General features: G+C 43.0%; 1 protein-coding gene across 5 annotated transcripts in view; it reads left to right on the top strand.

Moving 5' to 3' along the window:
* EP300 (E1A binding protein p300) overlaps positions 1 to 17233 on the top strand; it is a 174819-nt gene that overhangs the window by 104129 nt on the left and 53457 nt on the right. For all 5 annotated transcript variants that reach the window (XM_044984360.1, XM_044984354.1, XM_044984346.1 and 2 more), the window contains exons 21-28: positions 2613 to 2669; positions 4514 to 4591; positions 7981 to 8048; positions 10696 to 10846; positions 11403 to 11549; positions 12070 to 12183; positions 13740 to 13905; positions 14597 to 14761. In XM_044984360.1, the coding sequence (XP_044840295.1) occupies positions 2613 to 2669; positions 4514 to 4591; positions 7981 to 8048; positions 10696 to 10846; positions 11403 to 11549; positions 12070 to 12183; positions 13740 to 13905; positions 14597 to 14761 (946 nt within the window). The remainder of the gene's footprint in view (positions 1 to 2612; positions 2670 to 4513; positions 4592 to 7980; positions 8049 to 10695; positions 10847 to 11402; positions 11550 to 12069; positions 12184 to 13739; positions 13906 to 14596; positions 14762 to 17233) is intronic.

The following is a 17233-nucleotide window of genomic DNA, read 5'->3' as shown; positions in this document are numbered from 1 at the left end:
CCACGCCCACGGCTCCCATTGGCCAGGAACCATAGCCAATGGGAGCTGCAGGGGCAGCACCTGCAGACAGAGGAGCATGCAGAATGGCCTGGCCGTGCCTCTGCGTAGGAGCCAGAGAGGGCACATGCTGCTGTTTCTGGGAGCTGCTTGAGGTAAGCGCTGCCCGGAGCCTGCCCCCTGCCCCTCTCCCGTGTCCCAACCTCTTACCCCAGCCCTGATCCCCCTCCCACCCACCAAATCTCTTGGTCCCAGCCCGGAGTACCTTCCTGCACCCCCTCAACCCCTCATCCTCATCCCTAGCCCCATCCCAGAGCTCTCACCCACTCCTGCACCCCAACCCCCATTTTTGTGAGCTTTAATGACCCACCATACAATTTCCATACCCAGATGTGGTCCTTGAGCCAAAATGTTTGCCCACCCCTGATGGGCAGACATTTTGGAGAGCTTGACATGGATTTAATTGTTTTTTCTATAGTAATAGTAGTGGAAGTGGTGCTCTGACAACTGCTAGGACATAGTTTGCTTCCTCATGGCTTGCAACAGAGAATTCCAGTGAGGAAGGAAACCAATAATATGGGCAGATGAGTGCAGAGTTGTTAGTTTGCAGATTAGGGTAGGTATTGGACTCTCCAGGGAAACTCCTTAGGGCAAGGTGTCGGGTAGATTCTATAGGGGAAAAGAGGGAGGAAATTCAGAAAATTCTGAATCTGGGTGATTGGAAACTGGCATATAGGAAGGAAGGTACAAGATGCCTTCGACTGGAAGCAAAGGTTATCAAAAGCACAAAATGGCCAAATCTTGGTCACAGTAAGGGATATGCTACTATCTAGAATATCTGCTGAGGGATCATTTATACCTAGGATTGACAAGTCGCTCCCACAGCAATTTTCTTTGGGGCAGAGAGAAGTGGGTGTTGTGGCCTTGGTATGCTAGTCAGCATTTCCAATAGTGTCCCTAGAATCAAAGGTCGCAGTTTACTCATGTTAAACAGTTTTATAATCTGAGATCTGTAAGACTTCTAGAACATATGAACTGCCAATCGGCAATGTATAAACCACATTGCACATAAATTAGGCAAGTGAATAGCACAATTTGCAACAATGTCAGGTAGAATGAAGAAAGGTGGCCCTTTGGTGAGTGCTGCTTAATTTCTGTACACCAAATTTTGTACTATAATTCCAAATACAAATAGTTGAACTGTATTAATTATTAAATTTAACTAGTAAATGGTGTTGAAATGTCTATTGACAGTAGTAAAATGAAGAAAATAATTCCTAATTTGTGGTGTACTTCTCTTCTGCCCCCCCCTGCTGCCTCCCCCCCCCCCAAAGTGGTTACTACATGGTGAATTTGAAAGTCTCCTCCTTCAAATGAGTCAGTAGTTAAATTTTTGGTATGTCACTACCCCTTGTTTCATATTGATTTTGGTGCAGACTGTAAAGTCATAGGCCCCATTACCTTGAGTCCAATCTTCTCACTCTGACAGCATGTTTTTAGAAGGAAAGGGTTGGGAGAGAATATTAACAAAACCAGAACTTTTTGATGTGTGAGATGAGGAATAGCATGCAACTTCTGAGATGATAGGGAGGGTTGGCCCTTTTATATAAATCTCATATTTGTGGGGAAGGATGACTGCAAAACCCAGGCTGAACCCTGAAGTAGAGGGGGTAGGAAAGGGAAGCAATCCCATACAACTTGGACTGATTCTCTGTTCCTGTGATAACTTCAGTGCATGCTTCTCTCCACACGCTCAATCCCTCCAAATCACACAGCTCTACTTACTGTCATTTAGTGTAGTTTTAGATATTGATAGTTCAAAGCTGTTCAGTTCTTTGAGCCAATGTTACTATGCCATAAACCACATCCCAGATATGCATGGCTGGGACCCCATCACCAAAAGACTCATAAAGGTTGGAGGGATTTTTCTGTTAAATGTGGAAAAAGATAGTCAAGATTAAGTGAAAAGCGGTACAACTGGGTACCAGGGCCAGGCTGCAGGGGGAAGCAGAAGTTTCTTTTTGAAGTGTTTCTCCAGGAGGAGGCTATTAGAACTGGTTCATTGTGGGAAGGTCTGAATAATCCAGGTTGTTTTGAAAATAGAGTATTCCCTACATAATCATAGCTTATACCAGTTTTTCCATAGATCCTTGTAGGAACTCTCTCTCATAGAGGAAAGATATGTTTCATAAACTAACCCAAAATTAATTTTTAAAAGGCTTTCAAAAAGTGAAATATAAAACTGAGCTCCAAATTGAGATAGCTATATGCCATTCCAGGGTGTGCATTTAGACTACTGGTGCACTTCTCAGGTTCAAATCTACCTGAGGCGGCGTGCACTAGTAATCTCATTTCTAGGAGGAGCAAATGTCTGTACAAGTCACTCTCCAATAGAACAGCATCCTTGCTGCAGGGCAGGAGCAAGCACATACTTTGTGCTCAGCCATCTCATTATGAACTCTTTTTTACTCCTATCCTCACAGCATCGTAAACACTTAAGAAATCCAGTTACAGTGAATGTGCCTGGGTGTGCTCGAGATGTGGGAAATTAGTATACTATGAATGCTGATCTTATGTCACAACTAAGTTTTTATCACCTGTCTCTTTCTCCTTAGTACGATAAACAAAGAACAGTTTTCTAAGAGGAAAAATGATACACTAGATCCTGAACTGTAAGTAATACTCTGGCAACTCAACTTACTTATTTTTAAATCTATATCTCCATTCTCCTTGTTCCCCCCCCTGTGAAAAAAGCCATCACTTCATAGTTTTCTTAGCTTAATGCTGCTCCATTAATTGGCCATCAGGGGCTGGTGTGCAAGCACCAAGTTTTGCATTCTGTCCTGAGACTCCAGATAGTCTCAGATCTGCCTGAGAAAATGAGATCTTGAAGTTATGGGCTGCTGGAGTTGCAGAGTCCATTTCACTCTTCTTGGATTCTGATGTTTGATAGCACAGCTATCTGCATGCAGTTTTCTGTTTGAAGTTCTTGCTTTTGGTGTAGTGCAGGGTGGCGGCCAAACATACTGACCCTGTGAGCCTCATACAACAATCTTCAGAAGTTCGAGAGCCATGGCACACCTAATAGGGCTTGGGGCTTAAGCTCTGTGAGAGGTGCCTCCAGGGCCGCCCAGAGAATTTAGGAGGCCTGGGGCAGGGCCGGGTCTTCGGTGGCAATTCAGCGGTGGGTCCCTCTTGGAGAGAAGGACCTGCCGCTGAATTGCCGCCGAAGAATGAAGCGGCAGCAGTAGAGCAGCCTAAGTGCCGCCAATCTCGGCTTTTTTTTTCTTTTTTTCTCTTTTTTTTTTTTTCCCCGCTGCTTGCGGCGCTTGTACTCACCAGGTGGCGCTCCGAGGCTTCACCAGCACTTCAGTGGCGGGTCCTTCACTTGCTCAGAGTGTTCTGCTGCACTGAAGGACCTGCTGCCGAAGACCCGGAGCGAGTGAAGGGCCTGCCACGGAAGTGCCGCTGAAAACCTGGAGTGGCTCGCGGGGCCCGGGACAAATTGCCCCACTTGCCGCTTTCTTCCTCCCCCCCTCCCCCCCCGGCGGCCCTGGGTGCCTCATGGGGCTCGGGGCTTCAACACCGCTCCTGCTGAAGCCCTGAGCCCCGACAGGTGCACCCTGTGGGGCTAAAGCCCTGCGACCCACTTCCTCACAGGGCAGAAGTCCCTGCAAGGCAGAGGGCCAAACCCCTCTTTCTTCCTCCCTCCCCCCCCCACCCCCCAGTAGGTGGAGAATGGGGGGTAAATAGGGCGGGGAGGCTCAGTGAGCCACACTTGAATGGTAAAAGAGCTGAATGTGGCTCACGAGCCACAGTTTGGCCACCCCCGGTATAGTGTATGGAGAGGTCAAAATTAGTTCAGATCATTCTGCAGCAGCATTTTTCTGCTCTTGGTTTCTATAATCTTCCTACTTTGCAGGCAGCTATACCAGGAGGACATGGTATGTTAAATTATACAGAGTGGCTGCTATTCTATCCTTCTTGCTGGAGAAAGAGTAGTGGACATTCAGGTGCTGGAGCCTGTGGTGCTTCCCCTACATCTCACCAATGCTTTATCATCTTTTAGCCCCTTAATCCAGACCATAATTCCACCACCCACACTGCAACTGCTAAAATTATGTCTTAATTCGTAATGAATAGGTCAGAGGGGCTCATGCCTATCCTGGGATCAGTCAGTGTTGCTTTTCAATTTGGGAAGGGTCATGGAAGGAAAGAATGGAAATATGGCTCATAACTCTATCCCGTCCATCGTTGTAGTAGTGCCGCTGCAGTCCAAAGGGTAAAATTCAGAGGCTGCTTCTGATCCCAGGCACCTAGCACAAATGACACCGGTCCACCCTTAAATCTCTGAACTCTCAAGGAATAGGGTCTGTCTCCCTTTTACTCTGAGTGTTAGGGAAGGCATGAGGTACGAATCTTAGTACACATTTATCTTTGAAACGTTAGCTTAAGTAACCCTGTAATTAGTGTAGTTGGTTTAATGTGCTCTCCACCCTTATTTTCTGACATACAGGTTTGTTGAATGTATAGAGTGTGGGAGAAAAATGCACCAGATCTGTGTGCTTCATAACGAAATAATCTGGCCATCTGGGTGAGTTTCTTGCAGTTTTTGCTCCCTTTCTTAAATAGATGACATTTGGTTGCTGTACAGATGTTGTGTATATACCTACATTTTGTGTGTGTGTGTGTGTGTGTATATATATGAAAGCCTATGTCTAAAAAAACTTGACCCAATGGGAGACATTCCATTAGCTGTTAACATTTTAAACAATATCCATGCCAATGTCAAGTAAACTTAAATATTGGATGATGTCTTGATTTAAAATGTTCTGCATTTCTTACCGTTGCTGATCACTATGATACCTTTATGTAAAAGAACTTTTAGATATTAGTTCAGTGAAGTTAAGATTGTCCTTGACCAGGAGTGCTGATGGCATAATTACTAATTGCCATTGCTTTATATTGGTCTGTGTTCCTTACTCTTTGGGATATGTGTTTCTGTGTAATATAAACTTCAGTTTAAACATTTTGGCATCACTGGAGAATTTAACTGTCAGACTGCATCTTGACCCCAACTACGAGCAGTTTACATCTTGAAAGGCAAAGGTCTAAACCTCCATTTGTATCTTGGCTGGACTTGCTGTAGATCTTTCTTAATCAGGAAACTCAAAAGTACAAGAGACTTCAGTAAACTTAAATGTTATTAGTATTTCCTAGTTATAGTGATTAAGATGATAAATGATCAATTATAATTCTGTGGTAAGTAAATTTCTGTAAAAAGAACTCAAGTAGTTTTGTGCTGATTGCACAATTTGGGGATTTGCCATCTTGATACTCCTATTCCTCCTTTTATAAGGGTGGTTGGCCCTTCACTTCTTGGGGAAGAATCCTAGGGTTGTCCAGAATCTTTGTGTACTAGGATCCTAGAATTTTCTATATTCCCATCAGACCATTAGGTTTTCTAACCAAGATCCTGTCTCCATCAGTGGTAACACTGCTCTACAGCTAAAATGCTTCTGAAATAAATGTTGTCAAACTTTACTAATTCTGGGTCACTGAGAACGAAAATGATGCTTAAAATTGTTGATTGGCTCTAGTTTTTCTGTTTAGCCAAAGTGAGCAGAGATGCCTCATACTTGTGTGAACAGTGCAGATAACTTCTGCTGTGTTTGTGGTGAAGTGACTTTTGCATCACAGAAGTGCAGTATAACCACTATGGTTAAGAAAGCCTATCACCTTTATTTTGGCTGCAAAATTGGAGATCAGGACAAGAGGTGGGCCCCACACATATGCTGCAACACTTGTGCAACAAATCTTTGCCAGTGGTTGAACAAGAAAAGGAAATCTATGCCTTTTGCAGTGCCAATGGTTTGGAGAGAGCCAACAGATCATACCAGCAATTGTTACTTCTGCATGGTGCCTCCAGTTGGGAAAGGTGTGTCGAAGAAGAAAAAGTGGACTGTGCATTATCCAAACATTACATCAGCTATACGCCCAGTACCCCACAGAGAAGGACTGCCGGTTCCTGATGCACCAGAATAATTCTCACTTGAGTTAGATGAGGAAGAGGATGAAACTTCTGGTCCTGAACCATCAATGTCACAGGACCCACATTTTCTCCCATCCTCCTCTGAACCACACCTCATAACACAAGGTGAACTGAATGACCTTGTCAGGGATTTGGAACTACCCAAGAGTAAGGCAGAGCTGTTGGGCTCCAGACTACTGCAGTGGAATCTCCTGGCAGGTGATGTTAGGGTTTCCATGTTCCGTGACCGTCAAAAGGATCTTGTCCCATTCTTCTTCATGGAAAGTGATCTTGTAGCCTGCAACAACATCGATGGTGTGATGGCAGCCCTCAACATCGTTCACGATCCAGATGAGTGGAGACTGTTCATTGATTCATCGAAGACGAGTCTTAAAGCTGTTTTACTGCATAATGGCAATGTTTTGCCATCAGTTCCAGTTGGTCATGCAGTCCATATGAAGGAAACCTATGACAACATGAAACAACTTTTGAGGTGCATAAACTATGACCAACATCAGTGGCAGCTTTGTGCCGATTTGAAGGTTGTTGCTCTCTTGCTTGGTCTGCAGACTGGATACACAAAGTACTGCTGTTTTCTCTGCGAATGGGATAGTCGTGCAAGAGATTCCCACTACATCAAGAAAGATTGGCCACTCCGACAGTCGTTGGAGCCTGGGAGGAAAAGTGTTCAGCATCCACCACTTGTTGAATCAAGGAAGTTTTTGTTACCACCCTTACACATCAAGCTGGGTCTGATGAAGAACTTTGTCAAGGCCATTGACAAAACACAAGCAGCTTTCAAGTACCTCCGTGGAAAATTTCCAAGGTTAAGTGAAGCTAAGATAAAGGAAGGTGTCTTTGTTGGTCCTCAGATTCGTGAACTTCTTCGAGATGATGCATTTGACCATGCACTGTGTGGCAAGGAAAAGACGGCATGGAAAGCCTTCCAGTTAGTGGCAATAAATTTTCTCGGAAACAACAAGGCAGCCAACTACAGGTTGTTGGTGGAAAACCTCCTCAAGGCATACAAAAGCCTTGGTTGCAACATGTCATTAAAGATACGTTTTTTGCACTCTCATCTAGATTTTTTTCCACCGAACTGCGGAGCAGTGAGCGATGAGCACGGCGAGCGATTTCACCAGGACATTGCAACAATGGAGAAACGCTATCAGGGCAAATGGAGCCCATCAATGCTTGCAGACTATTGCTGGACAGTGACAAGAGATGCTCCGTTTAATGAATACAAGAGACAAGCCAAGAAGCGCCGAGTAGACACTGAATAGGACTAAACTATGTACATAATAGTTTTTTGCCTTTTGTTTCATAATAAATTTTAGTTATATAACCCTTTTTCTGATTTTTAAAGTGTTACAGAAACAGGACAGGTGAAATATTATCATGTAAAGCAACCATAAACACATGAAAAGACCTAGGTTTACAATTTATGATTAAAACTCTATCTACACAATATACATAGACATAAAATGTAAAAACTTAAATATCTTAGAAACAGTAGCCAATCAGTTGTTTTAATTGTCATATTTGAATTCAGCACATCAAAATACATAATAAATACCACATTTTATCTCTGAAGCAGACGACTTCTCAAAAATTGTAGACCAGTGTAAAATACCTGAGGTTTCAGAGGAATAAACCCATATTGTAAAGATCAACTGTGTTCATGGTCTGTTCATTCAGCTTTCTTCTATTCTGTCTTGAAAAGCTCCAAATGTTAAGATGACAGTAACTTTCCACTGGTAGAGTTACTGCCATTCTCGTCCTCCTGTCCTGTTTTTTATCCAGTATTTTCAGTGTGGCTGTTCCCTAGTCTTGTACATCTGGTAGAATGTTTTGTTCCTGATGTTTCAAACCTATGTTATGAATCTTACTTTGAGTACCTTAGCAGCATTAGGTATGGGGTTATTCATTCCTTTTTCTCGTTTCCACTTCAGCTTTGTGTGTGATGGCTGCTTAAAGAAAACAGGACGAACCAGAAAAGAGAACAAATTCTCTGCTAAAAGTAAGTCGTCCTGATACTTGTTTAGAGAACATTTCAGGTGTATTAGCTAAGTTTTTAACAAATGTATTGGGGGAGAGAGGGGGAACTTTTTCCTTTCCCTCTTGTATTTTTTTTAGCATTTTAAGCTTTTACTTAAATTCTGGGGTTCCATGAGTTTTGGGATAGAGATGGGAAGATAATTTCAGCCAGATCACTTCCCTAGTATTTATTCAAAATGCACACATCCAATTTACTAATCCGTGATGGGTTTACAATGGCAGGTGTTGGGCCCATGCTCAAAAGGAGGCCTGGCCCACTCCACTTGTGCTGCGCACGGAGCAGCTGGCTCCTCTCTATCCCCCAGCTCACCACCATTCACTCCTATCAGCCTGCCAGCCAGGGCATCTCTTTGCCGCTGGCCCTGCCTGCTGGCTCCTCCCCACCCTCAGCCCCTCTTCCCCGCCCATTGCTTGCTCCTTTCGGCCAGCTGAGGGCTCCTCTCTGCCTCCCGTCACCAGCCAGCAGCCACCAGTGTAGACGGGGACAGAGGGGAGCCCGCAGCCACTCCAGTCTAGTGACCGTCCACTTTGGGCTCCCCCGGGCTGGGCCCGTCTCTCCCTGCTGCTTTGTGGAAGCGTTGGGCTGGGGAAGTTGGAGGCTGCTTCACCCCCACCCCCTTTGCCCATGCAAGGAAATGTTTCCTCCACTGTGAGCGCCATCAACACCAGGTGGGTAGGGGTGGGTGGGGCCTCAGGGCATGGGGCAGCTCTGTGCTCCCGAGCATCAGCTGTCCTGACTCCTAGCACTGTACTGGGAGGGGGGGATCCCCACTCTGCACTGGTGAGCCAGGGCATGGGGGAGTGGGTGGGTGGGGGGGCAGGCGCTGGGCAGTGGGGGAGGTTTGTGTGTTTTGGGGTGCTAGGCAGCGGGGGTCTGTGTGCGTGCTGTGGGGTTGTGAGGAAGGGTACTGAGCAGTGTGAGTGTGGAGATCTGTGCATGTTGGGATGCTGGGCAGTGTGGGGTACTGGGCATTTGTAGTGGGACTGAGTGCAGGAAGGGGTGCTGGGTAAGGATAGTGATGTGCAGGGCACTGTGTATTTGGGGGGGGTGCTGCGGGGCGGTTGTGTGATGCAGTGTGGACCCACCCCCACGGGGAAGGGGCACACTGGCAGCACAGGACTGGGCAGGCCAGTATGCAACTGGCAACTGTCAATTTGTAAACAGTGCCCTCGTGCTGGGTGGAGTGGTGTTGCCCACGCCATGCCTTGCCCCTGGCCAGCCCCTCGCTCCAAGGCCTGACCTCCCCATGCCATGTTCCATTGCCCCCGTAGGGGCCCACAAATATGTTTGGTGCCAGGCCAACAAAAGAGTAATCCGACCCTGTTACTAATGTATTGGTTTAGAGGACTGTTAATGTGGGATACAGAGCCTTTTACTCCAGTCACTAATATTACTAGTGTTGAGGAGTGGCTCCTGTATGATTGCTGTTTTGCTTAAATGTGAAGACAGTACATTCAAGTCATCCCCACAGCTGGCACCTCTAGAGGTCTTTGCAGAGCAGACTATTTGGTTTGACCACAGAAACAAAACTACTCTTTCTCACTACTAGAGGTGGCTTCTCCTTGGGCAGGATTGATATCAGGATGAAGGCAATGTGTAGGAAGCTTGTATTGTCATTGTCTGTTCTTTAGACAAAGGGATGATTTTTAAAGCTTTTCAGTCTGACACCTTTCGCTCAGCTTTAAAATGCATTTAAAAAGTTGAGTAAATAGTTGCATTTCATTTTGCTCATTCATAAAAACAGCCCAAACAAAACTTGACTGACACTGGGGTGTTAGACCTTTTATACTGTGCAATTACTGTCTTTGTAGTGAGCTTTTCTGACAATGGGCAAGGAGGCGATTTAGAGAACTGAATTGTCTTGAAATGTTGAAAAAATAGTTGGGTTTGCATTTTAGCCATACCAGAGCTTTTCTCTTCAACTGCATTCGCATAAAATGGAAACCAAACCACTTTGAGACTAGTGCTTCAAATTAGACCATCTGTATGCTTTTTCCATAATCCAAGCATCCTGGATTTACTGAGAGGAATAGGAGGGCTGCTTCCAATTTTGTTCAATTAGCTGGGGTTTCCAATTACTTACATGCAAATTTTACTCACGATACTATTGTATAGTGGGGATTTTCAGGAATGTGCCAAATGTGAAAGTTGGAGGCTGTGAACAAGAAACTGTTAATATTGCAGGAGTGTCTACAGGCTCAAAAAAAGATTGGGGCCTCATTGTGCTAGGGTTCTTACTTACATGAACTTCCGGTTTCAGATATTCCTTCAGATGCCTGTATACTTGCTCTTCCTTTGTTTAGGTTTTGTTTGAAAGGAGAGATGACTGTAATCCTTGTGGATATAAATGGAATAGTTCTATTTAGTAGGGGTTTTATTTGCCAAAAAAATGGGTGAATTCCTCTTCAAGAGAACGAAGGTATTGACAGTATTGGCTAGAACCTGACAGGGAATAGGCAGCCTGAAACTTCCACATGCAGCGCCTCCTGCTTACTCTAATCTTGGGCCCATTCTGCCAGTGCCCTCATTCATAATCTAATACATAAATAGAGAAATAGAATTTGAATGTCCAGTTATGCATATGTTAAGAGTTTTATTGTTTGTGTAGGGTTGCCATCTACAAGGCTGGGTACCTTCTTGGAGAACAGAGTGAATGAATTTCTGAGAAGACAGAATCACCCTGAGTCAGGAGAGGTCACAGTCAGGGTGGTTCATGCCTCCGACAAAACTGTAGAAGTAAAACCTGGAATGAAAGCAAGGTACATCCCTTCAAGTCCTAATGTTGCCTGCTCCCAGCATCATCCCAAAAGATAGGTGTTTGAGTTTTCTACATTTGCTGCTATTTGGCAACTGCAAAGTGTGTGTCTAGTATTCAGAACACCACCAACAGAGCTTTCTTGATTGGCTGTCAGTGATGTCACACCCACCTGTATTATATTGCATGAAGTATATTAAAGTTCTGGAGATTAAAACTAAACAATTTTAAAATAAAGCTGTGTTCCATTGTATTGTAGCTTTGATTATTTGTATTTGTTGCTCTCTAGTTTTGTCCTTCATGTAAACATTAAAATCCCTCCACTCCAGAAAGATTGAGATGAAACATTAACAAACTTTCAGGATAACTTGGGACACTTTTTTCTTTTTCTGCGATAAAGTTGCCAGGGTTGGCTTTCCCATTACCTGTGACAAATGGCTCTGACCATGCGTTGCAAATCCTGTCTTAATTACTATCTTTATGTATCACCATGTGGTGTTCTCTGTCCTGATGGAATGAAAGTATTTATTACTCTCCTCTTTATCTTATGATATCTGCAGGTTTGTAGACAGTGGAGAGATGGCAGAGTCCTTCCCTTATCGAACAAAAGCCCTGTTTGCTTTTGAGGAAATTGATGGTGTAGACTTGTGCTTCTTCGGTATGCATGTACAGGAGTATGGCTCAGATTGCCCCCCGCCTAATCAGAGGTGAGGAACTGCAGTGCCAATCAAGGGAGGTTAAATTTTACTTTGCTCAGAAGTCTCAGTGGGATGAACCTTCTGAAGTCCCAAATTTAAAACTTCAGTGCAGCATAATTAAATTTTGTTATTCATAATAGTATATCCCAACACAAAACAGTAAGGTTTATAGTAAGAAGGAATTGAAGACAGGTGGGTGACAGAATGGGCATCTGGTTGTGGTGTTTCAGCAGCAGGAAAGAGATGGATTTTGGGGTCTAGTTTGTAAAGAAACAGGGAGTCAGTGAGGAAGAGGGACAAGATTGTTCTAGAGAGTGGGGGAGGTCAGATTTTGGAGACCAGAGGTGATGTGTAAAGGAAGGTGAGTTCCTGGAGGTAGATGGGACCTGTAGCCTTTGAAGACAGTGGCTTGTGCATTAGGTACTTCAAGGACAGAAAATACCATGAATGAATGTATACAAATACTGTGAAATATTTCTGGCCTTCTGTTCTGTAGTGTCATGTATTTTTTTTCCCCGTCTTTGTCTAGGCGAGTATACATATCTTACCTCGACAGTGTTCATTTCTTCCGCCCTAAATGCTTGAGGACTGCTGTCTATCATGAAATATTAATTGGATACCTAGAATATGTCAAGAAATTAGGGTAAGCCTTTAATCCTTCTTCCTATTTTACAGCATCCAGTAGTGTGCCAAGCACCTCGCAGTGCAGACAAAATGATATGAACCCTACCCTGAAGAGCATGCCATCTAATTTCAACCAGTGACATAATGGAAGGGGCAACAAAACCATGGGGCATAGGTTTAGGAGGAGGAAGGGGATATGACACTGCAGTGAGTTGTGGTTTCTCAGCAGAGACTTGTGGAGCAGTTTTTTTTAAAGGTATAAAAGACCTTGGAAGCAGGCCCCATGTATTATGCTATGTTCCCACCATGGAATTTCCTTACCCCAGTATCTGTAAAACTGCTTTATGAAGCTTAGTCCACATCTTCACTTCATGCTGCTTTCTGTGCTTATGGGTTATGTCAGGTGCTCATTTGGGATTATAATAATCAGTCAGGTAACTACTTTCCTGGCATGAAGGAAGCTAAGCTTCCTAAGGCTTGTCTTCACTACTGTGCTAAATCGGCACCGCTGCAATTTAGCACATCTGGTAAAGACACGCTACATTAATGGGAGCTCTCCTGTCAACGTAATTAATCCACCTCAACGAGAAGTTGGCGAAAGAGCATCTCCCACCGACATAGCATGGTGTAGACACCACCTTAAATCTATGTAAGTTACGTTGCCGGGGAGTGGCTTTTACATCCCTCTAGGGTGTGAAACTTAAGCAGTAATGTAGACAAGGCCCTAAAGTGGGATGGGGGATCTGCAGAGACTGTTCTCAGTGAAGCAAGGAAGGATACTTATAACTGGAATTCTGAGTATATTGTCTACACTCCTTTCCCTGGTTTTGGGAATCTTTCAAATTACCAATAGATGGAAAGGAACTGAGGGCAAATTTGGCTTTGTGGTCCTATAGCTTTTCACAGTTATTAATTTCTAGATGATTTCAGGTTTCATGGTACTGAAACATATGCTCCCTAGGAGCTACAGAGGAGATATACTTGGAGAACTCCCAGGTATAGAGGAATTTTCTTCCGTTAGTTGGCCTTGAAGGCAGAGGGAAAGGAATCAATGCTGGGAAAGTAAAGTAGGTTTCAGAAGACAAGGTAGTTTTTGGAATCTCATCTGGTAAGCAGCTCATTTGTCTTGTTGGGGAAAGAAAATCCTGGCTCCTAGTGCTGAAATGATCTCTGTTTCTTTGTTCTGAGAATTTACACTTCTCTCGTCTAATTGTAATGCAGTTGGTAGATGACAGTTGCAAGCGTATGTCAGGCTTTAGTGATTTTACCTGTAGATTGGGGGAAAATGCTTTGTTGCTGCACAGAGTAGGGCTGTGCATTATTAGTAAGAATATGCATGCCCATATTGTATGTACGTGCCAATCAGAATACAACTCAATGTTTTTATTAATGGTGTCCATTGCTTATATATAGTGACAGCTCTAGAATTTAGATCAGGAAGAGGATTGCCGTAGTTGTCCATCTTGTAGTACCAGCAGACTTTGTGCTGGCTCCACCTTGTGGCTGAAAGGAATAGAAGACTCTCTAGTGATAAACATCAGCATCCTGATGTATTGATGTTTTTTACAATGGTAGATATACAACTGGACATATCTGGGCCTGCCCACCTAGTGAAGGAGATGACTATATTTTCCATTGCCATCCTCCTGACCAGAAGATACCCAAGCCCAAGCGACTGCAAGAGTGGTATAAAAAGATGCTGGACAAATCTGTGTCGGAGCGCATTGTCCATGACTACAAGGTTGGTTAAATGTAAACTAGATGCAGTAGGACTTCATGAGCAGTCTGTTTTTGGTTCTCTTCCCACCACTTGTCCTGCAATGTGGGATTATTCAAAGAAATTTGTAAGGCATTAACTTGTGTTTTAGAACTGGATTGAGTATTTAGCAGTCTGGGGTTAAAATATATAAATACTATCTAAACCACACATCTTTTGAAGCCATTTTAGTAAAAGTGGTATGAGGTAATGTCACACCTTCCTTTGCTCCCAAAGAAATAGAAAATCAAAGCTACAGGCCATGGGAATACTAAAGAACAGCCAATGTGGAGTTAATCTTTTGGGGATATCTTAGTGGTTTTAAAAAAACGCTGATATACGTGGTTGGGCTGCTGATGCAGTTAGAAGAACCTCAAATCTACAGGTTTATGTTGACTTGAGATCAAGGGCTGTAGGGAGTGTTGTGATATTGCTGTTCTATCTAATAAATGTGGGGCTTGCAGTGAGTGGCTAGCAGTCTACTAATGCGGGTTTTTTTCTGTGGGGACTAAATGCCTGAATCATCGGCCCAAACTATCCATAATTGAAGCACCACTAAATGTTTTAGCTTTTTTTGGATGCTGTCTTCAGTGCTTTTTTTGCTGTCTCTGAGAAGAGTGCCCTGGTTCACTTGCACAGTTATGATAGCTGTAACCAAGTTTGTATGTTTTTGTAGGATATTTTTAAGCAGGCAACAGAAGATCGTCTAACGAGTGCAAAAGAGCTGCCTTACTTCGAAGGGGACTTCTGGCCCAACGTGCTGGAGGAGAGCATTAAGGAACTAGAACAAGAGGAGGAGGAGCGGAAGAGAGAAGAGAACACTAGCAATGAGAGCACGGATGTAAGGAGACTCCTTTTACCCTAACTCTTCATGATATTTCTCCATCTTTTCTTATATCTTCACTTAGTTTCCCTAAGTCCCTGGTGCAGAATTAAATGTTGTTAAGGCTTAAAGCTTCCATTTGGGGGTGGAAATAACTGTCTTTAGGTTTATCTAAAATGCATGTTTATTTTGAGACTCAGCTCTCCCACTTTCCCAGATGGTGCCCATTTCCCCCTCCTGTTTCCCTACCTGTAAGTTGAATTCTTGCTATCATTCTACTTAATTGGGAGCCAGAAAATCATTGTGTGGGAGCCTTGGAAACCATTATCAGCCAGCTTATCTTCAGATTCAGGTGGACACATTGTGTCACTGGACTTTAGCCTTGGTTTGTCTTAATTGCTATGAGCGTGCTGAGTAGTGCAGAATGAGCGTAACAGTGAGTCCATGACTGACATTTTTCATAGATTGCAAGGCCAGACGGGATGACTCTGGTCATCTAGTCTGACTTCCTATATAACCCAGGCCATAGAACTTCCCTAAAATAATTCCCAGAGAAGATCTTTTAGAAAAATATCCAATCTTGATTTAAAAATTGTCAGTGATGGAGAATCCACCACAATACTTGGTAATTTATTCCAATGGTTAATTACTCTGACTGTTGAAAATTTACACCTTGTTTCTAGCCTGAATTTGTCTGGCTTCAACTTCGTCATTGGATCATGTTACACCTTCCACTCCGAGAGTGAAGAGCCCATTATTAAATATTTGTTCCCCATGTAAATACTATAGGCTGTAATCAAGTCACCCCTTAACCTTTTCTTTGTTAAGCTAAATAGATTGAGCTCCTTGAGTCTATCAATATAAGGTATGTTTTCTAATTCTTTAATCATTCTCGTGGCTCTTCTCTGAACCCTCTCCAATTTATCAAGATTCTTCTTGAATTGTGGACACCAGAACTGGACACAGTATTCCAGCAGCAGTCGCACCCAGTGCCAAATACAGAGGTAAAATAACCTCTCTACTCTACTCAAGATTCCTCTGTTTATGCATCCCAGGCTTGCATTTGCTCTTTTGGCCGCAGTGTTGCACTGGGAGCTCATGTTCATTATCCACCATGACCCTCAAATCTTTTTCAGTTATTGCTTCACAGGATAGAGTCTCCAATCCTTTAAATATTACCTACATTCTTTGTTCCTAGATGTATACATTTAGCCGTATTAAAATGCATATTATTTGCTTGTGCCCAGTTTATCAAGTGATCCAGATCACTCTGAATCATTGACCTGTTCCCAGTTTTTGTCATCTGCAAATTTTATCCGTGATGATTTCATGTTTTCTTCCAGATCATTGATAAAATTGTTAAATAGCATAGGGCCAATAACAGTCCCTGCAGAACCCCACCGGAAATGCACCTGCTAGATGATGATTCCCTGTTGAGTTATATTTGGAGACCTATCATTTAGCCAGTTTTTAATCCATTTAATGTATGCCATGTTAATTTGTCATTGTAGTTTTTCAATCAAAATGTCATGTTACCAAGTCAAATGCTTTGCAAAAGTTTAAGTATATTACGTCAACACTACTGTCTTTATCAACCAGACTTGTAATCCCATAAAAAAAAACAAATTTGACAAGATCTGTTTTCCATAAACCCATGTTGAATTGCATTTATTATATTGCCTTCCTTTAATTCTTTATTAATTGAGTCCCGTATCAGCCACTCCATTATCTTGCCTGAGATTGATGTCAGCCTGACAGGCCTGTGATTACCCTGATCATCCCGTTTACCTTTCTTAAAAATTGGCATAGCATTAGCTTTCTTCCAGTCTTCTAGAACTTCCCCGGTGCTCCAAGCCTTATTGAAGAACATCATTAATAGTCTATTGAGCGCCTCAGCCAACTCTTTTAAAACTCTTGGATGAAAGTTATCTGGATCTGCTGATTTTAAAATGTCTCACTTCAGGCTGTTTAGTATCCAGAGATACTACTGGAATGTAAAGAGTGTTATCACCATATCTGTTTTTTCTCAAATACAGAACAAATATTTATTGAACACTTCTGACATTTCTGCATTATTATTGATGATTCTACCATTTCCAACTAGTAATGGACCAACATCATTGTCTGGATTCTTTGTCCCTAAAACATTTTTATAACTCCTTATTGTCCTTAACTCTGCTGGCCATAGATTTCTCCTTGTGCCACTTGGCTTCCCTTATCAATTTTCTACAATTCCTAACTTCTGATGTATATTCATTTCTATCTCCTTTCCCCTTCTTCCATTTGTTATATATTATTTTTATGCCTATCTTCATTTCCTCTCTCAGGTTGTTTTTTATGCAGTACAGCCTTGTTCCTTGATTGTGGAATTGTGGCTTTCTATGCATCTAGTAACCCTAGTTCTTAAATTATTCCAAACTGTCATTCACATTTTTCAGATTAAATTCTTTCTCCCAGCTGAGTTGGCTCATAATTGTGTTCAGCTATGTG

Source organism: Mauremys mutica, chromosome 1 (genome assembly GCF_020497125.1).
Source record: "Mauremys mutica isolate MM-2020 ecotype Southern chromosome 1, ASM2049712v1, whole genome shotgun sequence".
NCBI classification, from domain to species: domain Eukaryota; kingdom Metazoa; phylum Chordata; order Testudines; family Geoemydidae; genus Mauremys; species Mauremys mutica.
This window is presented reverse-complemented; position numbering and strand designations above follow the sequence as displayed.